The sequence below is a fragment of the Ambystoma mexicanum genome, chromosome 14 (assembly GCF_040938575.1).
Source record: "Ambystoma mexicanum isolate Mex_15411 chromosome 14, UKY_AmexF1_1, whole genome shotgun sequence".
Taxonomy (NCBI): domain Eukaryota; kingdom Metazoa; phylum Chordata; class Amphibia; order Caudata; family Ambystomatidae; genus Ambystoma; species Ambystoma mexicanum.
In genome coordinates, this window is record NC_090940.1 from 175,739,393 (window position 1) to 175,763,222 (window position 23,830).

Below are 23,830 nucleotides of genomic sequence, written 5' to 3' on the forward strand. Positions count from 1 at the left end.
TGTATCAGCTGAGGCTACTACCCGTCTAACACAGGGCCACATTGCATCACTACACAGTAGATCAAATAAAAAAGTACATATTTGGACGTCTCGCTCTCTGGAGAGTTCCATGGTCTACTCAGAGCAGTAATCTTATGTGGCCAAGCGTTTACCTGCAGACGGGAACAGAGTCAGACTTCCCGTTCTCAATATACTCTTGTTACCTCTTAATAGTTGATGTTCGGTAGCAAAGATTCATTCAAAAACTGCTACCCGTAATCTCCCCAAAAGGAGACAACTTTAAGGGCTCATTTTGCAGGCTCATTTGCATATAGCCAGTTGCAATTCATCAATGTGCCACCAAGTATTACGTCAATGTTTTGAAAAAAAAATGATGCACGATAGCATGCCTTAAAAGAGGAAAATGCTGCAGAATGGAACGTGAAGGCAAAGTTGCAAAAGCCAATGGAGGCAAAAAGACGGTTTATAGCTTTGAGAAAGCATCTTGGGGCTTAATATCCAGGGTCTATTTGCCTCTAAGAATACAAGAATTGTGGCCAAATACTGGTCAGACATTGGAGTTCCTGACCACCTGTCAACACGTGTTAACTCTTCAGCTCATCTTGTCAGACAAGTTTTATTTTAGTAGATTATCAATCTCGTGAACACATTAAATAACCAGAGGTTTATTTTACTTTAGAACTTGTTTCAGGCAACTCTAAAGAAGAGTAAAACAGAGTGTCCACAGGCACTAGTTCATAGACCCTTACCAGGGGACGGGGAAACTGCATGTCACATATTCTGTTCACCAGTAAAGCAATCGGAGCGAGCTCTATAAGGATACTCGTACAGAATAGCAGGTGCTTGACATAACCGGAGGGGATTGGGGGTTCTGCATGTGACTAATAAGGTATTTGCAACTCTGAATCATCCTTGGATTAGGGGGTATCTGGAAAATGTTGGTGGACCAGTAAAGGAAAGCCTGAAAATCTTAAAAGTCACATTGCCAGTGTGCAGCAATTGGTCTACCAAAGGTAACCTTGATCCTTGAAACACCTCCTTCCAGACTCGTTATAGCAGACTATAAAGAATGCTAGCGATTGGAGCAGCTAACGCACAAGTAATGAACACATTTTAGACCCCAGCAGGCTAATGGCAGGAGCTCAGGGATATGGACTAGGTGGTCTAGCCTCGCAAAGATATTGCATGCTGGACAGCAGGATACGTTCTCAGGCTGGAGTAGTTTAACTGGTACATATGGTTGTCTACAGTTAACAGTAACATTGAGGATTATTTAGGCCAGTTAAATATGGAGAAAGGCAAAAAGACTGGTGAACAAAAGACTGGTCAGCAAAGTCAAATATGTGATAAACGTTATGCAGAACACTTAAGTGGCTGTGCATTTTGATGGGGCGCAGAAGATGTTGGAGGGTCTGCAATGTGTGCAAAGAAGAATCCGAGGGCGTGCAGAGTAGACATTTAAGGCATACAGAGCGTTCCTGAGCAGGTCCACAGTCTTAGGGAGAGATCAACAGTGACTCTGGGTTAGGGCAGTGGTTGAGAAAACGTGATAGAGCCCAACTACTTCCATATTCCAGGCTTCTCGCTTGCGATGCTTAAGTACAGTGGTCTACCATCAAACAGTGCTTCATCCCCAGTGGAGACATAATCCTCCTTGATACTAGAAGTATTGTAATGGAATAAGCATTTAACGGGCAAACGATGAAACCTCTGCTCCATCTTGTGACGCTGAATCCATCAGACAGGCCAGTGTAGGTTTAAGCCCTATAACAGGGCGGCAAAGGGATTTGAAGGGAAACGTCTATATAGTAGTGAAGCCGCAGACATCTATTGGGGACCATTTGCTAGATTGCCAGATGGCGTGTCAGTGTCTGCAGCTCTTTTATAGGAAGATGAATCTGTGGGAAGACTGTCCATTTGAACTCCAAACAGAGTACATGAAAATACACTTTGGTTTTGTAGATTTTAAATTCCATGTTTTCTAATATTATGCCCATGCCAAATGCCTGACCTTCCAGGGTTCTTTGCTCATCTGTACAATCCTCAGGTCTGGTCCTTTTTCTGCTTTGCTTGCCAGTAGCTGCGCCCTCACACTTGCTCTTTTCTTGGTCTTCAAAGGAGGCTTCCTGTGACGTCACAAAAAATAAATGTGTTAAATGGCTTGCAGTGAAAGACAAGTATATTGGTTGGGGGTAAGGGAGGGCATTCACAAAACGTCAGTCGATATGCATTCCTAGCCCCGAGTTGCAAGGGTAACCCTTGTGTTTTATAAAGCTACCTGTAAGGAACAATCGACATTGCAGAGGGGTACATCAGTGCAGCCGTTCATGCCCCATATTATTTGGCAACGTCTTCCTTCATCAAAGAGATGGAGCGGCGGAGGACCAGTCAATGATGGACCCCATTAAACAAAATGAACTGCAGGCATTCCTCTTGCTAATACAGATTTAAGAATACATTTGTGTTAGCAAGAGGGATATATATATAATGAAAGTTTTTCTTTGTTTTCTTTTTTCTGTATTCACAAGTTTGTATGGATGCTCTTCGTTCGTACTACGATGTATTTGCTTCATGTTCGATGTATTCTTGTTTTGGTAAAATGTAAATAAACAATTAAAAAAATGAACTGCAGGCTTCAAAATTGTTGGGTGCCATTAGTGCCTGCTACCATTTGCTTCCTGAGGCCAGCTGGTGCTATGCAAGTATACCTATGTGAAATCAATTATGTGCGTTTGGGAATGTTAATTTAGTACGCATGTGGGAGACATTTAAAGACTAATGGAGCATGGGTAATAGACAAAAAGTGAACTGTTGCTTCTCATGCCTAAGTTAGAATGGAAGCACTCTTTGTATGAACGCTTGGTTCCCAAGAGGTAGTTCAAGACTACCGGGTGACACCCAATGGCCTGGCCAGGAACGGGTTTTTACTCCTGCTCATGAATTTCGAAACCCAAGCTGGTGGCAGTTGTGGTCAGTACGTATCATTTTGATAGCAAGAGACAGTGCCAGAGCAAGAATGAATTAACTGTACGTTTGGATTTCCATCACTGGTGTCCTACACATTCACATACATTGGATTATTATTATCTCGTTAGCCGAGAACCCTACCACTTCCCCTCATGTGTACACAGCCTGTGTAAACAGGCGCCTGCGCCTTTAACAACACATGTACAGCTAGGCCATTGAAGTATTTTCAGATTGTTGATATACTAACTCAGACATAACCATAAGCACCCTTTCGGAGGACTGAGTGTGGGCATCTAATACAAATAAAAAGGCACACCAAAACGTGTGATCGACACTTAAGAGGTATGTGACAAACATTTCCAGCATTGGACCTTTTATAGAAGAACATACTTATGAATGTAGTTCACCAAACAGTACTAGGAGCAATAAACACATTCTTTCGCTTTTAATGGCAAATCAAAAATAGTGCTCCAGTAACAGGAATAGATGGATGCAAGGAGGCCAAAATCAGATTTCTCAGCACTGTCCGACCAACCGGTGCATTCTAATGTGCTGTCAGCAATAATGTCAGCTGAGAGTGTGCCTATTACTCCAGGCTCCTCCACAGATATCCTGGGCAGACGCATTGTCTCTTGTGGAATGCGCCATAAACCCTCCTTGCAACGGCGATTCGGTCTACGATGCCTTGTTTTGATATAGGTACCCTTTGTCTAGATTAGCGGGGTTGGGAGGAATTCAATCCAAATAAAATGCTCTCACGACGCCCTTGGCGTTCTGTGCCGCATCTGGCAGCTTGTATGGATCCCATTAGGGCAGTGGCAGGTACATTTTCAAATTTATGAGGAAACTTACCAGTACCTTTGCCAAAAGTCTCAGAACGACCTCGTTCCTGAATATTTTTACTAAAGTATTGCTCCTTACACCGTTTAAACCGACTTAAAAGCCAGATTAAAAACAGCTTTCTACAAAAGTAACTTTAGAGCGGAAGAATGCGTTGGCTTGACAGGCACACCCATCAGTTTGGGCAAGAATGCATTGGCTTGACAGACACACCCATCAGTTTGGGCAAAACAACCTACAACTACCATGCTACCGTCAGTCGGCAACCACATAGAAGCCACCTCAGGAAGTGGTTTACTACAGGAATGCCCTTGCCCGTTCCTCATCTTCTAATGCCCGAAAGGTGAACCATAATGGACGAATATCGGAACTCAAAGCAAGCCAAGCTTAGCAGGTAGGACTGGTTCCCAGGATGTGACAATCTGAAGGTCTGCATGCACCAAGTACATCCTTTTCTAGTTCTTTGTACCCGATAGGACATGTCTCCTGCTTTTCACAGTATCTCAATACAATCTGGTTGAGTATAGAAGGCCAAACTCTGGGCCATCAGGAGTCGTGCTCCCAGACTGAGCAATTTGGCGTTGTAATATACCACCCAGCCCTGCTGCCTGGACTGCAGATCGTAAATTCGAGGTATCTGGGTGTAGGGCTCGAGACAGTTTAGCAGCTTCACATACTAAAAGATTCATATTCACACATTAGGATAATAACAATCTAGTTCCCACTAGTGGCTCCAACTCTACAGAGAAGCAGATGAAAGGTGCTTTACTCAAAAATAAAAAGATATAAAGAAAGGGCCAATACTCAACAAGAAAAAAAAAAGGGGAGTGAACAAAATAAAAAAATACTTCCAACTAAAAACAGGAAACAGCTGAGACATCCTAAGCCCCTGCAACTGCCCAGATATATATATATATATATTCAGATCAGTGGTACCAATAGAGCAGTGTGACCAGAATGATCTCGAAAATTACAATCGGCCATGGAAAAGAATTTTGGGGCAAAAAAAAGGCATCTTATGAAAGGTGCATGATTGGCTAGGTGCAAAGAAGTATTGTTTTTAAAAATAAAAAAAAGTATTTTAATTCTTAAACAGATTTGACTAAAAAAAATCCCCATTGGGAATGGGATTTGCCCATCTAATACATAAATATCCCTTTTTTTAAGCCAGTAAAATACCCCCTCTTAAAAACTTTGTTGCAGCAGTAATGGAACTGCTTTCTTCTTAGAAAGTCAGCATTCTTCCTTTCCGCAAGATGAAATTCAAAAGGTTGGTGCTTTCCAGACCACAGCAAAAGGGGGCTGCACTTCTGGGACAACAGCAGGAATGGGATTGCCCCAGTTCGCAGATCTAGTACAATCTTAGTGCTGTCGGCCTGATTCTTTAAAGCCTACCCAGACCACCTTAGGAAGAAGGCTCTTGAGCGACGATTGGTCAATTTTAACTGTAGCAATTTCATGCACATTTTGGGTTTCTTCTGCAATTGCCAGCTACTGAACTGTTCCAGGTGAGCTATCCAACTGGACTTGAGGCGGCAGATTAAACATGGCCAGGTTGGACCTCCCTTTGCAAATTGGGCATGTAGACCCACCAAGACAGGCTCCACTGTAGTCATCAACAAAATGTCTTCCCCGTTTCCATCCATCTGGTACGACTCAAGGTCCAACACCCCTGAAGCAGTCACATCTGCAGAACGGTATCAAAGTTGCACAGGAAAACATTAGGCCCAGCATCCTCTTGTACACCGTGCCCAATACACTACATTCTCGACGTAAGAGGTGTTCCAACCAATGCAGTACCTCCATCTTCGATTGAGTTGACCCAACCCTTTCTTTTTCAAACGGCGCTCCCAGAAACCTAATCCTGTGCGACGGTTCAAATGTTAGATTCTAGTTGCTTGAAACCCTACACAATACCAAACACCCACCGTTGAATGCATGGTTTCTCTGGTCCCCTTCTGTGCCCAAGCAAGTCAGTAAATTGATCAGATAGCTGTAAACATGCACTCTCCCCTCCCGGGTCAATTCTATATAAACTAAGCCATCACCAGAGGGAAGCATTCTGTTAAAACCTGTGGTCTGTGGTGTGGATCTGAGGCTGAAGGGCAGAACCTTGACCTGGAAGTACTGACATTTTAACTCAAACTGTAGGACCCTTAGGAAGTTTCTTTAGTATCGGGAGATGGAACTAGGTGTCCTTTTGGTCTAGAGCACATTGTAAATCCTGCGCTTAAACATTTTGTAAGCTTATTTTTTAACAATGAACTTGTTCAGAGTTTGTACGTCAATTATGAACCTGTGCCCATTTGCTTTTTCGTTTTTATAATGTACCTGGAGTACATTGTGGTCTTCTGTGCTTCCAAGGGACTTAAGGGCATCCTTCAACCGCACTAGATTTACTTTTGGCACCCTTCTCCTTGCTGGTATTATGCAGGGAGGCCAGACTCTGAAATGCCAAAGCATGGCCCTTCATCACCATCTTTAACACCCAGTTGGTGATCTTCTAGAATACAACAATTGTAAGTGGCTGGGAGGGGCTAAGTCAGGCTTGCTTGGAGGGCTGCTCCAAAATCCGCCATCCCCCCATTTCCTCCTCTGAAAACCCTATACAAGGAGCTGACAGGATTTTGTACGCATTCAAGAAAGCTTTTTTTTTTTAACCTCGAAGCAGATGGATGGTAGCTGAGAATCCAAAGGACAAGTGGAAACAAAATAAAACATTTAAGAAAAACTAAAAATAAATAGGAATCGACCCTGGCCTCTAGAGGAGAAGGTTGATGAGACAATGTCCCAGAGACTAGAGTCGTATTGCTATCGTGGCCCAGGCTTTGTAAGTCTTCAGTTCATCAGCAAAGGTCTTGCTGAAGAGCTGCTGCTGTGAGGGGTCAGCAATGGGAGGCAGGCAACTGACGATTAACATGTGCCATTTTATTAAACAAAACGGTAAAAAAGAAATGCCTCACTATCCCTACTCTGCTGAGGATTTCCCTGCCCAACCAAAGCTAAAATGGGAAACACTCCAACACAGGCTCGTCTGGCTCTCACGCTAAACAACAAATACACAATGAAAATATATGGCAATTAAAATAACATCACCAATATTCGCAGGTTCTTGATAACCTTTCAATAGTATGGGTGAATTCCCTTTGCCATGATTCAAAATTAATTCTGCTCCAACGTTCAAATAAGCAACTCCTTGTCTGTAAAATAGTCTCAAATCAGTTCTTGATGATTCAATGTCAAAATCAAGTTTAGTTAACAAAGTTCCAACAATAGAAAATCGTTTCTTCTTTATGCAATATGGACATTCAACCTCCACAGAACAGCACTAATGGTTTTCCCAGCCACAATGTTTTGCCACCACTTTCAGCAATCCAAGAAGACTTGGCATAGTTCAAAAGAAATACAGCTTCCACTGCTATCAGTGAAACACATGTGTTGCAAGATTAGGATTCTCAGTAAGTAGATTTGTCAGGATGACTTCAAAGTGCAGCTGCTTCTACCTCAACAACTCCACTTCTACTCAGACTGACCATGAGAACAATGTCATTTGCCTCACAGTACTCCACTTTAAGCCACTGACTAGTACTATAGCTTCAGTACCTTGGACTTCAAGACAGTATTGACAAGATTCACTCAAGTATTTTAACACCTTCAAGTAGGCAAAGCCCCTTCCTCTGAATATCTCTCTTCAAAAGGGGTAGCCTATCTGCCACAACTTCTTCAAATAATAATCAACAGCAAATTTCCCTTTCCCAAATTTGCCTTCACCTCTTTGCCAACTGTTAGCCCAGCAGCTACTCAGAAACATTGGTGCCACTCTCTTGGCTTTAGGTAATGCTTGCACACTTGCATCTTAGGCAATGTTGAACTGTTAATGGGTTCACAGTAATAGACTGCTTTCCGGCTCTGAGAAAGAGTACGAGTATGGGGAGACTCTTGGCTTGGGCAATGCTTGCTCTGCTCTTTCAATTGTGGATACAGTGTTTAACTGTGTAACATCTTGTATAGGAAATGTATGCCCGTGTGAAAGTTGAGTTCAGTCTTCCTTTTGAAAAACAAAATTAGGTACACGCGAACACTTCTTCATAAAGTATACAGTCTTAAGGGTCTATAAATGGTCCTTTGCAGCGTTTGCTCTTCACGCAAGTAAAACGAATTACCCAATACACAGGAGTGCTACTTTTCCATTGTTCCCTCATTAAGGCTTCAACAAACTACTGACTGTACGCAAGTGAATAGGAAACTGGATACTGTTGCCAGCAGTGCTTGCACAAGGACACCAGGAATCATTCAATGGCTTCTGTGTCCGTGTTCCACGACTTCTGCCACAACTGCTTCTGGCTTCGCTGGGACCCACAGCCTTCCTCGCTGTAGGCGTCTCTGGTCCGGTCACTCGTTTAAGGAAACCCTCAGGCTCCTGAGACCCACGGCTTGACAACAGCTCCTCGCCTCTGTCTCCAACACGTTCTCTGCACAACAACCACAGCAATCAGACTCACAAGGGGAAAGAGCCTCCCAGCACGCCTTCGGCTGTACAGCCTCTGCACTTCAAAAATAACAAAAATATTGTTTTGAGAAGAGCAGACAAAGGGGCAGCTATCTTCTTACAAGATTGCGAGGCGTACATTGCCGAATGTAGCCGCCGATTGGGTGACAATACCTTTCATAAAATTTTAATAGACCCCACTGCAAGACTGCAGAAAGAGCCCTTAAAGTGGAAAAACACGTAACAGGAAATGGTTATCTAAACAAAAGGCTGAATATTTGATTGCTACTGACCGTAGAATTCCGAAATTCTACAGACTCCCAACATAAAACCTTGCTCAATCCACCGGGACGACCGATAGTGTCGGGCACTGGAGAAGTTTTAAAACCTTTGGCTAAATTTGCTGGCTCTTTTCTGAAACCATTTGTAGAAGAAATGCCCTCTTTTATACAAGACACTACAGCTGTAATAAACATGATTGAAGGAATTCCTTTTAAGTTAGGAGCAGAACTATTAGTTAGCTTTGACATTGTATCTCTATATACCAAGACACCTCAACAAACATTAGAGATGATAGAAGTACTATTTAGTAAAAGACGTAATGGACACACTCATAATTCATTATCTTATGGTGTACAGAGATGGCGCTTCCTGAGAACTATTTTGTTTTTAACGATACATCTTACCATCAAATACATGAAACAGCTATGGGGTCAGCTTTTGCCCCCTCACTAGCTAATTTGTATGTCGAGAGTTTGGAAAGACATGAATCAATTTAAAGAACATATTAGGTTACGACAACGTCCTTGTTATTTGGCTAGGGAATATTTCAGAATTGGAAGACTTTCTTATGGCTTTAACCAACAGAATCCATATTTAAAATTCACAAAAGATTTGTGACGCCAATATTAATTTCTTGGAAGTCACCATTTTTCTTAATCCTATAAGTCACGGGTGCAAAACATACGGCCCGCGGGCCAGTTGCAGCCCGCCATGCTGTTTTTTCCAGCCCGCGAGGCACAAAGACTTTCCTAATGGAGGGCGGCCCGCAAGCAGCATCGGCCGCCCTCCATTAGGAAAGTCTTTGTTGTCTTCCGGGCCAGACAAAACACTGGCCTTCATTGGCTCAGCACACACGCACCACGTCACTCCTATGAGCCATGTAGTGCGTGTGTGCTGCACCAATGGAGTGCCAGCACTACGGCTGGCGTGGCCAGTAAGGCTTGATGCCGGAAGGCATTTCAGCCTTGCTTGCCACGCCAGCCGTAGTAGGATTTCACTTACCTCGCCAGCGTTCCAGCTTACCTGCCTTCCAGCACGTCTCCGGTAAGTGGTCTGTGTGTTTGTGTGTCGGGTCTGTTCTGCTGTATGTTTGTGTTGTGTATGTTGAGATGAGGGAGTGGGGGGTGTGTCGGATGTGTATGAATGTTTGTTTTTGAGTGTTTGTGTTGTGTATGTTGAAATGCATGTATGGGTGCATGCTTCAGAGAGTGTGCTGAGTTTTTTGGGTCTGCATGGGTGCATGTTTGAGAGTGTGTCTGCTGAGTTGGGGGTGGGGGGGTTCGGGTCTGTATGGGTGCATGTTTGAGAATGTGTGTGCTGAGTTGGGGGGTGGGGGGGTTTGGGTCTGTATGGGTGCATGGTGTATGCTTGAGTGTGTGTGCCGAGTTGGGGGGTGGGGGGTTCGGTGTGCATGAATGTTTTTGTATGTTTGTGTTGTCTATGTTGAGATGCATGTATGGGTGCATGCTTCAGAGTTTGTGTGCTGTGGTGGGGGGGTTCGGGTCTGTATGGGTGCATGCTTGAGTGTGTTTGGGGCATAGTGTTTGGTTGGGGCCGAGGGGGCCATGGGGCATAGTGTTTGGTTGGGGGTGAGGGGGCCATGGGGCATAGTGTTTGGTTGGGGGTGAGGGAGAGGGGGCATAGTGTTTGGTTGGTGATGGGAGCCATGGGGCATAGTGTTTGGTTGGGGGTGGGAGCCATGGGGCATAGTGTTGCACTCCAAGAGTGAACTCAATAATAAAGCTAAAACAGGCACAGTTAGGAGATGTACATCCTTTGCTTTTTTGAGGAAACCTGACTCAACGAAGGCCATACTCCTCTTGGGCAACCCAAACAGCAAACTATAGCAGTCCAAAATAACGGAATGTCCAATCAAGGGTCAATAAAATATATATAATTTAATTAAACAGATGATATACAATAACTAAATCGAAATAAACGACAACAATGGAAAATGTGTAGTACAAAATGTAAGTTTGAAATGCAATAAAAATCGTTACCACTCAAAAACATTCTTTTTCCATGTGTTTAATACAAATTGGGGGTTGAAAAAGCCTCCTGACATGTCCCGCCTACCGCCCCGCCCACTTACTTTTCAGCCCACTGTAGCCCTCATGTAAGGTACTTTCGGCCCTCTGTCAAAATCAGTTGTGCACCCCTGCTATAAGTGGTCAATTGGAAGTAAAATCCTTCCATAAAATCACTGATAAAAACTCATAACTGAGTTTTGAGAGTTTCCATCCAAATTCCACGAGACAAAATCTACCAATAGGACAATTCCTTTGTTTAAAAGCGGAACAGCACCACTAAACTACATTTTGAAAAAGAAGCGACCCAACTAAATGAAAAACTGATAAAACAAGGATATCCCAAGAAGATTGTAATGAAAGCTGGGAAAAGGGCCAGCAATAATAACCGAAAGGCCTTGTAAGAATATTATAAAGAATCAAGAGAATCAAGTAACAAGATCACATTTGTAAGCACTTACAACGTGTTACCTAACCAAATATAAGAACTTGTCTGTAATAACTGGCAAATTCTCACAAAAGGAGATGAGACCTTTAGACAACCACGATGGGCATTTAAAAGAGGAACACATTTGAAAGAAATACTCACTCGCAATGATGCGTTTCTTAAACCAGCACATAAGATATTGACAGAAACCTGGGGAATGATGAAACCTATTGGACATAGTCCCTTTGGAACTTGTAAATGTTGTGCAAACTATACGAAATACACAAGTAGCGTTAAAACTTCCATGGTTCGGCCTCATAGGCCACTCAATACTAGGAATTCCATGCTCTTGAAACGGCATGCCGCCGCTCCTTTTCTCTGTCGCTGGCAGCTGCGTTGGAAGAGAGCAGCAGCCGCTCGCACACGCCAGAGGTCTGTTGCCATGGTAACACTAGTAACACCATCGCGGGCGCAAGGTCAGCTGATTGCTACCGTCGGCCTCGCCTCGGCTTTAAAAGAGTAACTAATTAGAAGCTTGCTGCTTCCGATTGTAGCTACTTTCTGATTCCCACGTTTCTTGGAATATCTCCTTACCGCTGACCCGGCTTGCCTTACAGACGGTTTCTCGTCTTTGGCCCTTAATCAGTACTTTCATCACAGACTGCTCGACTTCCTTCCGTGTTCAACCTCGTCCAGTTTCCTGCTTCAGACACCACCTAAGGTATGCTCCGTTTACCTTCCGGCAGTCTTCGGTGCTTCACTCCCGTTTGCCTGCCTTTTTAGGCTGGTTTTGATGTACGCTCCTAGTTACCTTTGTTCTTGTAAATAGCTGTTTATCTGTGTTACGAACTCGGCTCCTGCCACGGATTGCTTACGCCTCTGACCCCAGTAGTTTGGCGTCTTGGTTTAGGCTCTCCTATAAAGCCACTCAGAGTCTTCCTGGACTCCTCCCTCGACTAGCTTCCTCACTATTCTCAGCACTATTAATATTCATTGTCTGCTCCTTTTGGTCATTCTACAACTTGAGCCTTCATACTAAGAACCTCAGCATTGTTCCTACCTTTTCCGGGCCTGCAGCATTTGTCATCCTCTCTCCGAACATTTATCTGGACAAATAACCACCTCTATATTTGAAACTTATTTGTTGCAAAGGATTCCTGCAAACACCCAGGGCACTCGGCAGGGACATTCTGTGCACCAACCCGGCTCGAGTGTGGCCCTTGTGCAGCTCGGGCATAGTTTCCCATACTAACCTTCCCTGTTTGTTATTTTATACCAGTCGGTGTTTAGGATTCCTTTCATTTACTCATCACCTCCTCCTTCAGTCCATCCACATCTGGTAAGAAGGAGCGCCTCATTCTTACGCAAGTCATTCTTATGATTGTCAGGGGTTATATTGCCATTACTGTTATTCTAGGTCCTGGAGGGGAGGCAGTCCCGACACACCTCACACCCAGGTATTCATCGCATAAGAATAGTGTCTGAAGAATATTACACAACCATTACATTGAGTATTAATTATTGTTTCTTTCCTTGCAGCCTCGGTTACTGGCAGTGTGTTCTCCCTGTTCTTGTGAGATTTGTCCCTTTGGCGGCTTACTATTTCTACCGCAAAGGGGTGTATCATAAAAAAAAGTAATACCCAGGCTCTTCAATCAAGACCATCCTGTCCCAAATTGGCTGTCACTTCTGCTTCTCCGGAGCCCTTGGCTCAGTGAGTAACAAGTAGAGATTGGACTGAAAAATCCATGGAAACAATTGAAATTGACAAATTGCAACACTGACTGGGTAATATATGTGATCTGGTGCCCTTGTAACCGAAGTTACATTTGTAAAACTGAAAGAAAAAGAAAACTATGGATCACAGAACACCAAAGTTGTATTAGGAATAATACACTAACTGCCCCTCTAGTAGTTGGCCAATTTAACTCATGTGGACATACTTGTGATGATTCAAGATGGTCAATTGTAGTAAAAAACTGACCACAATAAAAAATCATTAGCACTAATGGAAACACGGCTAATTTTGAGAAAAGGTAACGAGACCGGCTTGAATGACATGCTTGAGTAACAGTCCATTTAGATAAGAGACATCTATTTAGATAGGAGACGACTATTTTCTGCCCTTGCCGGCACAATAGTAGTTATAGCTAAAGCAGCAACTACCCAATACTAATCCTAAAATGCAACACATGGAAATGTCCAATTTGTTTAACGTGATAATAGCACTATTGTATCGGATGTATTCCAATAACCTATTATATTCACAAAGATGCTGTGACTAGAATTCCACGATCCCGTATTTTTTTCAAATATGAATCTAACCTTACAACTGAAATAATTTATTTGTTCATGCAATGAACATCAGGACACACGAGTTATAATATCAGGATGATATATACTCTTAATTCACTGTGTAATATTGAGAAGTGTGCTTCTCATCTCCGATACCAACTTTTTGAAAGCATCACTCCTTACGAGTGTTCACCACGTTCACTAGATAAAGAAGGACGACTCTTTACATGCATCTAACATCGGATTCTAAAGGATAGAATTAACCATAGAGTATTAGTATACGCTAAACAATGTTCATCTATGCATCCGACACGAGAGACACACAGAACACCAGATTAATACTGCGATATTCCGGTAAGTGCAGACATTGGTAGATCCAAGACGCCACTTAGAAAAGCTTGCAATTCTACACCCAAAGGATACAGAGTGCAAAAGTATATACATACTAGTTTTTGACATACTACAGTAAATATATGAAACGCCACACGCAAGAGTTTCATCACGCATTGCGAGCATCGAGATAGTATCACATTACTTTTTATGTTTTCTCTTCAGCTGTATACTACTTGCTGAATGATACAAGATGTAAAGCACCATTTAAATCACATTAATGATTGTGTTGACAACATCCTTACTGAAAAGTCTAAGCACGATCCAGAGCATTTCGGCCCGATTAGAATTAAGAAATAGAAAAAGGCATTAAACACTGAAAACAATATTGTAACGCTTCTTTATAGGTCGCTTTGACTGACTAGAATTGTAATGACATAATAGAATTTATAAGTATTACGAGCATACGTATAGATCTAGGAGTTTATGGTCCTGTTGTGTCTTTACAGAACGAGGTTTGAGGAAGTGTATTTCTAAAATTACCATCAGACAAGCAATTCACATGGCCCGAGGTAAGCATATATGTGAATTAGATCACATATTTGACATTGATGAATCATCATGTCCGATTAACGACAAAATTAACTAAAGCAGTTTGTCATCTTTTTGTCTTTCCTAGGATGCAGAGCACTATTTTCTTGTAGTAGTTAAGAAGATTGTATTAACGCAAACTCTTCTGGACGAGTCACTGACCAGGCCAGATCTAGGAAGCAGACTTTGAATAGCCATCATTTGTCCATTTACAAAATCAAAATATTTAATTAATTTCCTCTGAATTAATTAAATTATTTGTAGGAAAGAAACATATTGGGTTAAATATTAGCAATGAAGTGATGTAAACATTGAGTTTGACTAAGTTTTATGAATGAATTGTGAAGCAAGTATTTAATTTAAGTTGTATATACTTTGTTTATTCTTTATCTCTAGTTGTTACAAGTTATGTGCTGTAGGTGATATGTTGTATTTGACATCTGTTGTAATCTAGAATATTTTATTTTGTAATTAGAGCACAGTGACACTTTGACTGGATCCAGATTCCAGTATTGCACAATTGATTGTCAATCATTTTTGTATTTATCCACTTGTGATTTTATAAACAACATTTTAACATTGTTATTAAATAATTCTAATTGTATTGAGATTGAATACCTGGATATTTGTATCCTTTATCCCTGTAGTGAGTATAGTGCCCTGCATCTATTAGTCATTGACTTACATGATCTAGGCCCCTAGTGCTTATTTTGTTTCTAGATTGTGTTCTTATACCAGGAATGACTTTGTGGCCACTAGTCCTGCAATCCTTCCCTTTTGTTATAATGTGTCCGAGGAGATCAGCATAAGAAATGTATTTCAAGATAAACCCTGAGAGAAAGCCACAGGATAGAAGGCAAAAGGGAAAACGACCAGGAGTAGAGAGACATTCTTTTAGCCTACTTTAGTTGTTCACATTACTGGTAGGGTCGGGTAGAATTCGGTTTGCACTGAGGACATTTCATTTGGGCTTCCTGATGACAGACAAGCACCTTTAATTGGGCAGAGAAATCCCTATAGTGATAGGTAGAGATAGGCATTTTCTTTACAATTTTAAAATTAAACAGTATTCAATGTCCACAGTGTGTCCGACTACTTCTACCAAACTGCCACACTTTTCAAGGGTGTCTTGGCTCCTATAGTCTTGAACATCCTCCCTCCCCATCCCAATAGTGGACATTGGATGAAGCTATACCGTGTCTGAGGAAGTAGCAGGCCAAAGGGATTCTGCCACGTCCATATTTGGGAAGCACATTGGGTATAGGACATACCAACCCTGTTTCTAGGGCTCGCTACTATCCACATATTTGTTGGAATGTGGAGGTCATGAAACTGGTCAAACCCACTCAACTGCTTGGGCCTTGTGGGATTATGTTGGGCACTATCTTGGGAACCCTGCACTGTTAACAGGTTCAGAACTACCTCCTAATCTACACTTACAATGTGAGCCTGGTCAATACCCAATAAATATGGGATATCCTACCACTGCCCAGCACTATTAGTTTATTGCGATATTGGCTACCAAAGCAACCTTACACAAAAAAAAAAGAATACATCCAGAAATACTAAAAGAGCCAATTGACAGAGAATAGACAATCAATGGATAAGAACAGAAACATTACAAATTGATAAAGATAAAATGAGCGATACATTATGGCCCTACATTAACCAAGACCAAACAAGGTCAATAGAGAAATCATATTCCCTCGGAGCATTTTGTCTAAAACATCCTCTATTTTCCCGAAACTAAGGACAGACAGTAACCCAGCACTTTATTAAGCATTCTCGGGGTAACGTTAAGGATCTGAAATATCTCAACCAAGTATGGTATCCAAAAAGAGACGCAAAAGATACTCCTCCCCAACCCCCACAAAGAAATCCACTACAATCCCAAGAGATATGAAGCATGTATGCAAATAAAAAAACATGTACACTAAGCAATTACCTCATTTTCCCCCCCCACGTTGGAAGAGTTACCCTCCCCCCTCGCCAATCCACTGCCTTCCTAAAAATTTCAAACCCAATTCCACCAGTGAGTAAAGTCAAGGAATATATTGAGACATAGTTCAGCTCAATGCGATAGCCGATTTGCCACTTCAACAAGGTAATTTCTTTTTCAACTGTATTAAAGAAATGTTTGCGACATCTGAACTGCTGTACTAAATCCAGGAATAACTGCACTCTAGGCCCCTGGAAAGATAATTATCCCACTTGCCTAGCGAGCCCCATGACCAGGCTATTTGGTCTATGTCCGGTCAAGTGGCACAGCGAGTAGGAGTACTCGCTTTGACATCTGTGCAGAGCCTGCTAACGCAGGTTCGAGTCCCGGCAGGGCCAAACTCAGCCTTTCATCCTTCCGAGGTCGATAAATGAGCACCACACACCGTGGTGTAATAATAAGCAGCGCTCAGATACCCGAGGGTTCGTAGCGCTATATAAATGCCAAATTATTATTAATTATTATTATGGAGCTAGGTTATCAGGAATAAAGTTAATCATATGCTTATACCAGGATTTTAGGAATTCCCATCATTTGCTGGGGCAAAGTCCCAGGAACAGCTCAGAGCCAGCAACCAAAGGGGTCACTCTACTACAAACCAGGTGTTATAAGTCCTCCATGGTCTTCCTAATTTTTTCCTGGAATACCAATATTTCTCTGGTGTTTCACTCCAGATCTTGTAGTGGCAACGTAAAGATTCATTTTCCGGATCTAGGCAACAAAAATCTAGTTGTACTCCAGAAGGGGACACCTACTAATCAGGCTCACGTAAAGTATTGCAATGCCGCATCGGTTTGGCCTGAATAAGCTCAGCTCTACAAGTCATTGTCTAACTTGGCTCAATTCAAATATAGAACTGCTCTTTCACCTTAGAAAATAGGGTGAGGGAAGACTACAACCATCGCCGTCTTCACTCCTCTAGGGACAAGGTCTACCTGGGAGCCAAAATAAGTCACAAACCCCTCCAGTTTCAGACACAAGGACTCCTCTGGAAGCCCAAACCCTACTAACAAGTAGTTCATTAGGTAAAGACAATTCAAACCCAGAGTGGCTCTGATCACCTAAAATTGGGTAAAAAGGCCAACTTGCACACTACTAGCCAGTCAAAGTCACCTGTCCTCTCAGTTCTCCAGATGCACACAGCAAACTATATCTTACTCGCCAAGAGTGAATTATCACGAGCCAGTGGCAAACATACATTTTGAGGTCCAACCCAAACATGATCAAATCAGTTCAAAAGGGCTATTTGACTTGTGCCCTTAAATTAAGGTTCCGTGAATTCAGGATCCATAAATAATGTTGGCAAGCAAAGGAAGATGTGGAGCCCTGTTAATGGGCATCCATTGTCCCTCTGTGCACATCATGGCCAAACCACCCCTGCAACTCTCCACCCCCGCCCCATTTGATTTTCATAAAGAGTGGACAAGAAAAAGTATGCATTGCCCTTTAAAATAAATCAACTGCTCGAAATTTCATCACTTCCTAACTAGTGGGAAATCATCTAATGTAGAATATGGCAAATTTCAGAGGAAAAGCGAGACGCACCCAATACAAGAACAGCTTGATCTTCCAAGAGATACCAAATACAACTGAATAGCAAAGTTAGATCTGAAAATATTCCAGCAAGGAATCTTACAGAAAGCACATACCAATACCAATACCAATGTCGTCACTGTACTTGCGGTCAAGCATACAAATTACTTTGCAGAAGGGGGTGTTTAATTTGGTGGGACCCAAGGGATGGACAAGACCTGGGTCCCAAGGACACGCTGGAGGCTCACATTTCTTTGTAGGAAAGAAAGTAAAATAAACAAGATAATCCTGAAATTAAATGACAGTTCTCTTGGCCTTTGTAAACAATTCAAATGTGAAGTCCTAAAACCTTCCATCTTACCTGTTTCACTTCGGAGAGTGGAGCCACATTTGTATTCGTTCTGTTGACATTTGGTTCCTCCTTTGGGCTGCTAGCACTTTTGTTCGCCTTGTGGCCTCTGCCCCGACGTTTTGTGACGTGGGCCAACTGAAGATGCTCCTTCTCTTGGCTGCTGTTTAAGTCGTCTTCATCTGTGAGCGTGAAAGAAGACTGGCTGCTTTCAGTATCCTGCATTAAGAAGAAAGCCCACAGCAATGCATTATTTCCATCAATAGCACCCAAGTGAGAATAGCAATCCCACAAGATATACGACTAGGATCGGGAAAAGAAGCGCTCCCATTAGCTGGGTAGCGGGCTCAAGAGGCGCTCCCATTAGCTGGGTAGAGGGCTCAAGAAGCGCTCCCATTAGCTGGGTAGAGGGCTCAAGAAGCGCTCCCATTTCCTGTGTAGAGGGCTGACCAGGACAATAACTGTGGAGCATTGTACGTCGTTCTACTTAGTCTCTAGCTGTATGCCACCAAAGTGAAAAGGTAATTTTAGATATCTCTTCACTTAAACAGGATTTTTTCTACAATGTAATTGCGGACTATAGTTTATGCAGCGCCTCTGTCACGGTTACCAGTGCAACGAGTCAATGCCCTGGTATGCTTTGATCAGTTTTCGTGTACAGCAACTGCCATTGCAGTTACAAACTACAGAATAGTCTAATGGCACCTTTGATTTTACCCCCATCAAAGAAGTTGATGCTATTCCTTCCACAAATCTTGAAAGGATGTAAAGTAGGCTCTGTACTGATTGACTGAACCGGTCCCGAGCAGGCATACAACTCCGATATTTTACAGCAACACTCAAAGGTACTTTATTGCAGTGCAGTCATAACAGACATAATGCATTCCATTATAGCATTCACGTGCTGTAGTGAATAATACAACATAAGTATCACAGAAATCCCAGTGTTACCATGTTCTTTAGACAAGACAAAAACACGAAGCATGGCAACAGAAGCAATTCCAGCATCACAATTCAAACAGCCATAAAAACACAAGCACCAGCGAGCACTGCAATGCACAGGCACTGGTCACCCATCACCAATGTTAAAAAGATTTTGAAATAGCCCTTTGGTATGTGATGGAAAAAAAATCTAAGGACACGCAGGTTTTTCAACAGGAGAAAGCGCACACTCTTTAAAGCAATATATAAGGCACAGCAGTTGGGCTTACCAACAGCAGCAGGGGGTCGGGACTGTTATTCAAAATAGTTGTTCACAATAATTAGCCATAGAGAATACACCACACTGGTACCATTAAAAAATACTCTTATCAAAAAAGTACTTTGAGTGAAACGTAACACATACATACGTTATGTATAAAAAAAACAGTAATAGTCATTAAAAGACTATACCCACTCTGCATACTAAAATCTAAGCCCACCACTTGGTGATGGGTGCGAAAGATATGGGCTAAATGATGGGAAGAAGATGGAAGCCTAGACAACAAAAATATACAGGAGGTCATGAGGACCAGAAGTCACACTTCCAATACCTCCAGCACATACCGGCATAAATAATAGATGTGCAAATTACACAATAAAATAAAACAGCTAGAGAAAGAAAAGGGGTTCAAAATATAACAGCCAAGCCCAGGGGGGCAACAAAATGTAGGATTCGGTTAGTCTGAGTGCTAGACCCTTTAATTATTGTTACAATCCTAGAAAATAAATACTGTAAGAATTATTTATTGGGTATCTGGGGAGAGTCAGTGAAACTGGGGTGCAGGGACTCAGAACGAACCAGGCAGCCAGTCAATGCGGCAGGGGGCAGGGGGGGAGAGGGATTATTAAAGAAGAGAAAAGGAGGGTCTTGAGAAGATTCCGGAACATAAGGCGATTCGGCTCAGGCCTGAGAGGGGCAGGATGGCCATTCCAGAGGGAGGCTCCTGCCGAAGAGAGAGAGATCTACCCTCCACACTCTGCTTGGAAAGATATTTAATCTGCAGAGTGTTGAGATGGAAGCCCAAAGGGCTCTAGCAGGGAGGTATTTGGGCGTAGGATGTAGCGGGGCCTCAGGCCACAAAAGCCTTGTGGATGATGCAGAGGGTCTTGAACTTGATCCACAAAGCCACCGAGAATCAGTGGAGAGATTTTAGGTTTGGCGAGATGCGCTCCCTGAGCTTGAGGCCAAGGATAAGTCTCACAGTCCTATACTGGATGAGTTGAAGGGGGCGAAGCGAGGACAAAGGCAGATTGAGGATGAGGCTGTTGCAGTAGTCTTAGAGAACACCAGAGCTATGGAGACATTGAGTTTCTGGGGAGAGGGAGGGCGGGTGGGAGGTGAGGAACGGGAGAATACCTTAGAGGAGGTGCAGCTGAAAGTGGGCCTTCTTGGCAAGGTCCGCGCTGTGACAAGAAGAAGGAGTCGAAGACGACGCCAAGGTTTTTAGCCTCACAAGAGGGTGAGGGGAGGGGTCCCGTGGAGGGCGTCCAGAGTAGGAGGAAAGGAGGGAGCAGAAGTCCCAATGAGAAGGATCTCAGTCTTACTGAAATTAAGGCAGAGATCGTTGGCAGCGCACTATGCCCATCAGACAGGAGAGAGGAACAGTAGGGAAGCTTGAAGGAGAGCTGCGTGCCGTCTGCATAACACTGCAAGTGAGGAGAGAAGGTGGCAATCAAGTGGGCCGGAGGAGCAAAGTAGATGTTGAAGCGGTACAGCGAGAGAAGAGCCCTGAGCGAGGGACGCCACAGGTGGAGATTGTGGTGGAGGAGAGGAAAGGGCCCAGTTGAACCTGGGAAGGTCAGATAGGAAAGAGGTGAAAGAGTCCTGAGACAGGTCGGTGATGCCAAGGGTATCAGGGAGGCGATTTATAAGGGTGGCATGATTGACCGTATCAAAAGGCAGAGGAAAGATCGAGAAGGATGATAACGGAAAGAGTTGGTATCAAGATTCAAGAGCAAGTCTGGTGTTCAGGAGAACAGTTTCCATCCTCTGGCTGCTCTGAAGCCAGACTTGTGGTCGTGGAGACAACTAACAGATTCAGTGTGGTGGATCAGAGATGGCCAACTTCTCGGAAGGTTTGCACTGGAAGAGGGTAATGTAGATAGGGTGTTAGCTGGGCACGAAGGGTCGGCAGAAGGCTTTTGAAGTAGAGGGTGCACAAGGAAGTGCTTGAGGGGTAGATCAGCGCCAAGGCTAGAGCAAGGACGGCAATATTGTCCTTGATAGTTCTTGAGGAGCAGGAGGAGACTTTCATAGAGAGGAGTTGTTTAGAGATCTCATCCGGCGCTATGGGCAAGAAGGAGAAGAGTAGGAAGTAATGGTAGAGGGGGGCCTCAGAGCGGGTGAGGGAGGAGAGTGAGGACAGATGTCCTGAGTTTTGGTTGTGAAGTGGGAGGCCAGTGCAGAGGGCCTGTGATGGCAGAGGAGAAGGGGAGACTACAGTAGGATTGGTGAGTTCCTTGCAGATTTTGAACAGTTCAGCCATGTTGTTGAGGGCCCCAGAGATGCAGGCTTGGAAACATGCCCTCTTTCAACCGGATGAGAGTCTGTATTGCCTTTGGAACAGGTGGCAGGCCAGTCTGTCAGTAGATGTGCTTGAAGCCAGCCACTTCCGTTCAGCAACTCTGCTCTGCATTTGCGTTTCAGAGAGGCTAGGTCGGAGTCATACCAGGTGTTACGCTTGGAGGCAGGTTTTTATGCTTATCTTCATGACGGGGGAAAGGATGTCCAGGGTGTTTGAGATGGAGAGGTGGTGGTTAGCAAGGGCTGCGTCAGTGGGGGGGGGGGGGGGGGGGGAGGGGAAGGGGAATGAAAGTGGTGGTAAAAGCAGCAACTGGCACTTGCTTCATCGGTCGAATGACAGAAGAACAAGCTACTTACCCCAGTTAACTTTCTTTCGACTGGCTGTTCCTCCCACGTATTCCTCATCTTTGATATTCAATATCCAGCTTCAGCCGAATTGGAAAGAAAATTAACATAGGGCGCTGTGCGTCGATGCAGTCGACTCGATGTCCCTCGAGGGCCTCCATCTCGAGGAAAATGTCATTGAAGGCATATATAGCACACCCAGCGCCCATTGGCTTCAGTTCTGTTTTTTCCTTTTTGTAGAACTTCTCGCATCAACACAGGTTTGACCGTACTAGGCTCTGAAGGAGCAAAAGCTAAAAAAGCATCGGAAATTCTACTGAGGGGTAGGCTGGTAAGGCAATGAGGAATACATGGTAGGAACATCCAGTCGAAAGAACGTTACCACGGGTAAATAACTTTATCTTCGAATTGATCGTACCCTTGCACGTATTCCTCATCTTTGATAGACTCCCAAAGCAGTGTTTGTTTTCGTGGAGGGAGTAAGAATGTATCAATGGTTTCCATGAACAGAATGGAGGACAGCTTTTCCAAAGCTTCCATTCTGACTCCGGGAAGAATCAAGGCAGTAATGCTTTGTGAAAGTGCATTGTAGACCAATTAGCTGTCTCACACATGTTTTTAATAGGAACACCTCTTTGCAGAGCCGAAGAGGTAGCCATGCCCCTGGTTGAATGGCCCCTCAAGACTTCTGGAGGATCTTTGCCCGCCATCCTGTAGCATTCTGAAATTGCTAGAATAATCCATCTTGATAAGGTCTGCTTTGTTACAGCCTGACCCAGTTTGTGACATGGTGTCATGACCCTTGCCCCTGCCCTCACTGGCAAGTCAGCCTTCCAGTTAGGGCCAGGTCAAAGGCCCTAAAACCTCATCCAAGACTCTCTTTGGCGCCAGGCTCATACCCATCAAGACCACCAACATCAGAATGGGACTATTTACTTGGGAATATTTAAATTGGGGGGGGGGGGGGGGGGGGGGGGGGGTTCAGCCAGCATGGAGGCACACACATAGCTCAGTTACAAGGAACTGAGCTATGCGGTCTAGTCTTTTGGGTGTGGCAGGCCTGGGACTACTTTACCTGGACTACTTTGGGTGTGGCAGGCCTGGGACTATTTACCTGGACTACTTTACCTGAGACTATTTAAACCACACCCAAACAGCAGAACATGCTTTGCGTTATTCTGCTGTGGGCAGCGTAACGCTCACTGTGTCAAGTTCTTTGATGCCAGCTTACCTGAAACCAAGGACCTGCAGAGAGAGAAAGAACACTACGAAATTTACCTGGAACAGGATCCTGTCTTCAATCCATCGCCGACTTCAGTTCCACTCAGCTGAAGGTACAAACTCCATCATCCGGCACCGAATGCATCCTGGAATACCATAACCTGGAAAGAGGAGAAAGAAAGACAGCATTAGTAAGCGTTTACGTTTCCTCCCGAATGAAGAAAGCCACACAATTCTTACCCGGGTAGTCATCTCCTCGTCAGTATCATTGCTGGAACATTACGGCGCTCGGCGAGGAACATCGCAACCTGCAAGGAGATAAGACACAGGTTAGCAATATAAAAAGGCGAAACAGCGCTGCGCATTACTCACCGGACAGCATCGCGCACACTGCGCTTTCGCCTACCGGCTCATCCTCAGCTTCAAACTGCATGACAACACCAAAATACCTTTCCATACCTAAAAGGAAAGAAGCAAGACATTATTAGTCGAACTAAGAGGAACATAAGAACTGCATATAAAGACTGTAAAGCAGCAAACCTACGGAGCCGCAGCAGGCCTGGATTCCCACAGTAGGGGGGCTTGCACCAGTGAAGTAACTTGGTCGCTGCTCGCCCTCCACATCTACGC

General features: G+C 43.7%; 1 protein-coding gene across 2 annotated transcripts in view; it reads right to left on the bottom strand.

Moving 5' to 3' along the window:
• Window positions 1-23,830, bottom strand: part of NUSAP1 (nucleolar and spindle associated protein 1) — a 449,447-nt gene that overhangs the window by 370,895 nt on the left and 54,722 nt on the right. For both annotated transcript variants that reach the window (XM_069638852.1, XM_069638853.1), the window contains exons 3-4: window positions 18,142-18,348; window positions 2,012-2,126 (exon numbers count right to left, since the gene is read on the bottom strand). In XM_069638852.1, the coding sequence (XP_069494953.1) occupies window positions 2,012-2,126; window positions 18,142-18,348 (322 nt within the window). The remainder of the gene's footprint in view (window positions 1-2,011; window positions 2,127-18,141; window positions 18,349-23,830) is intronic.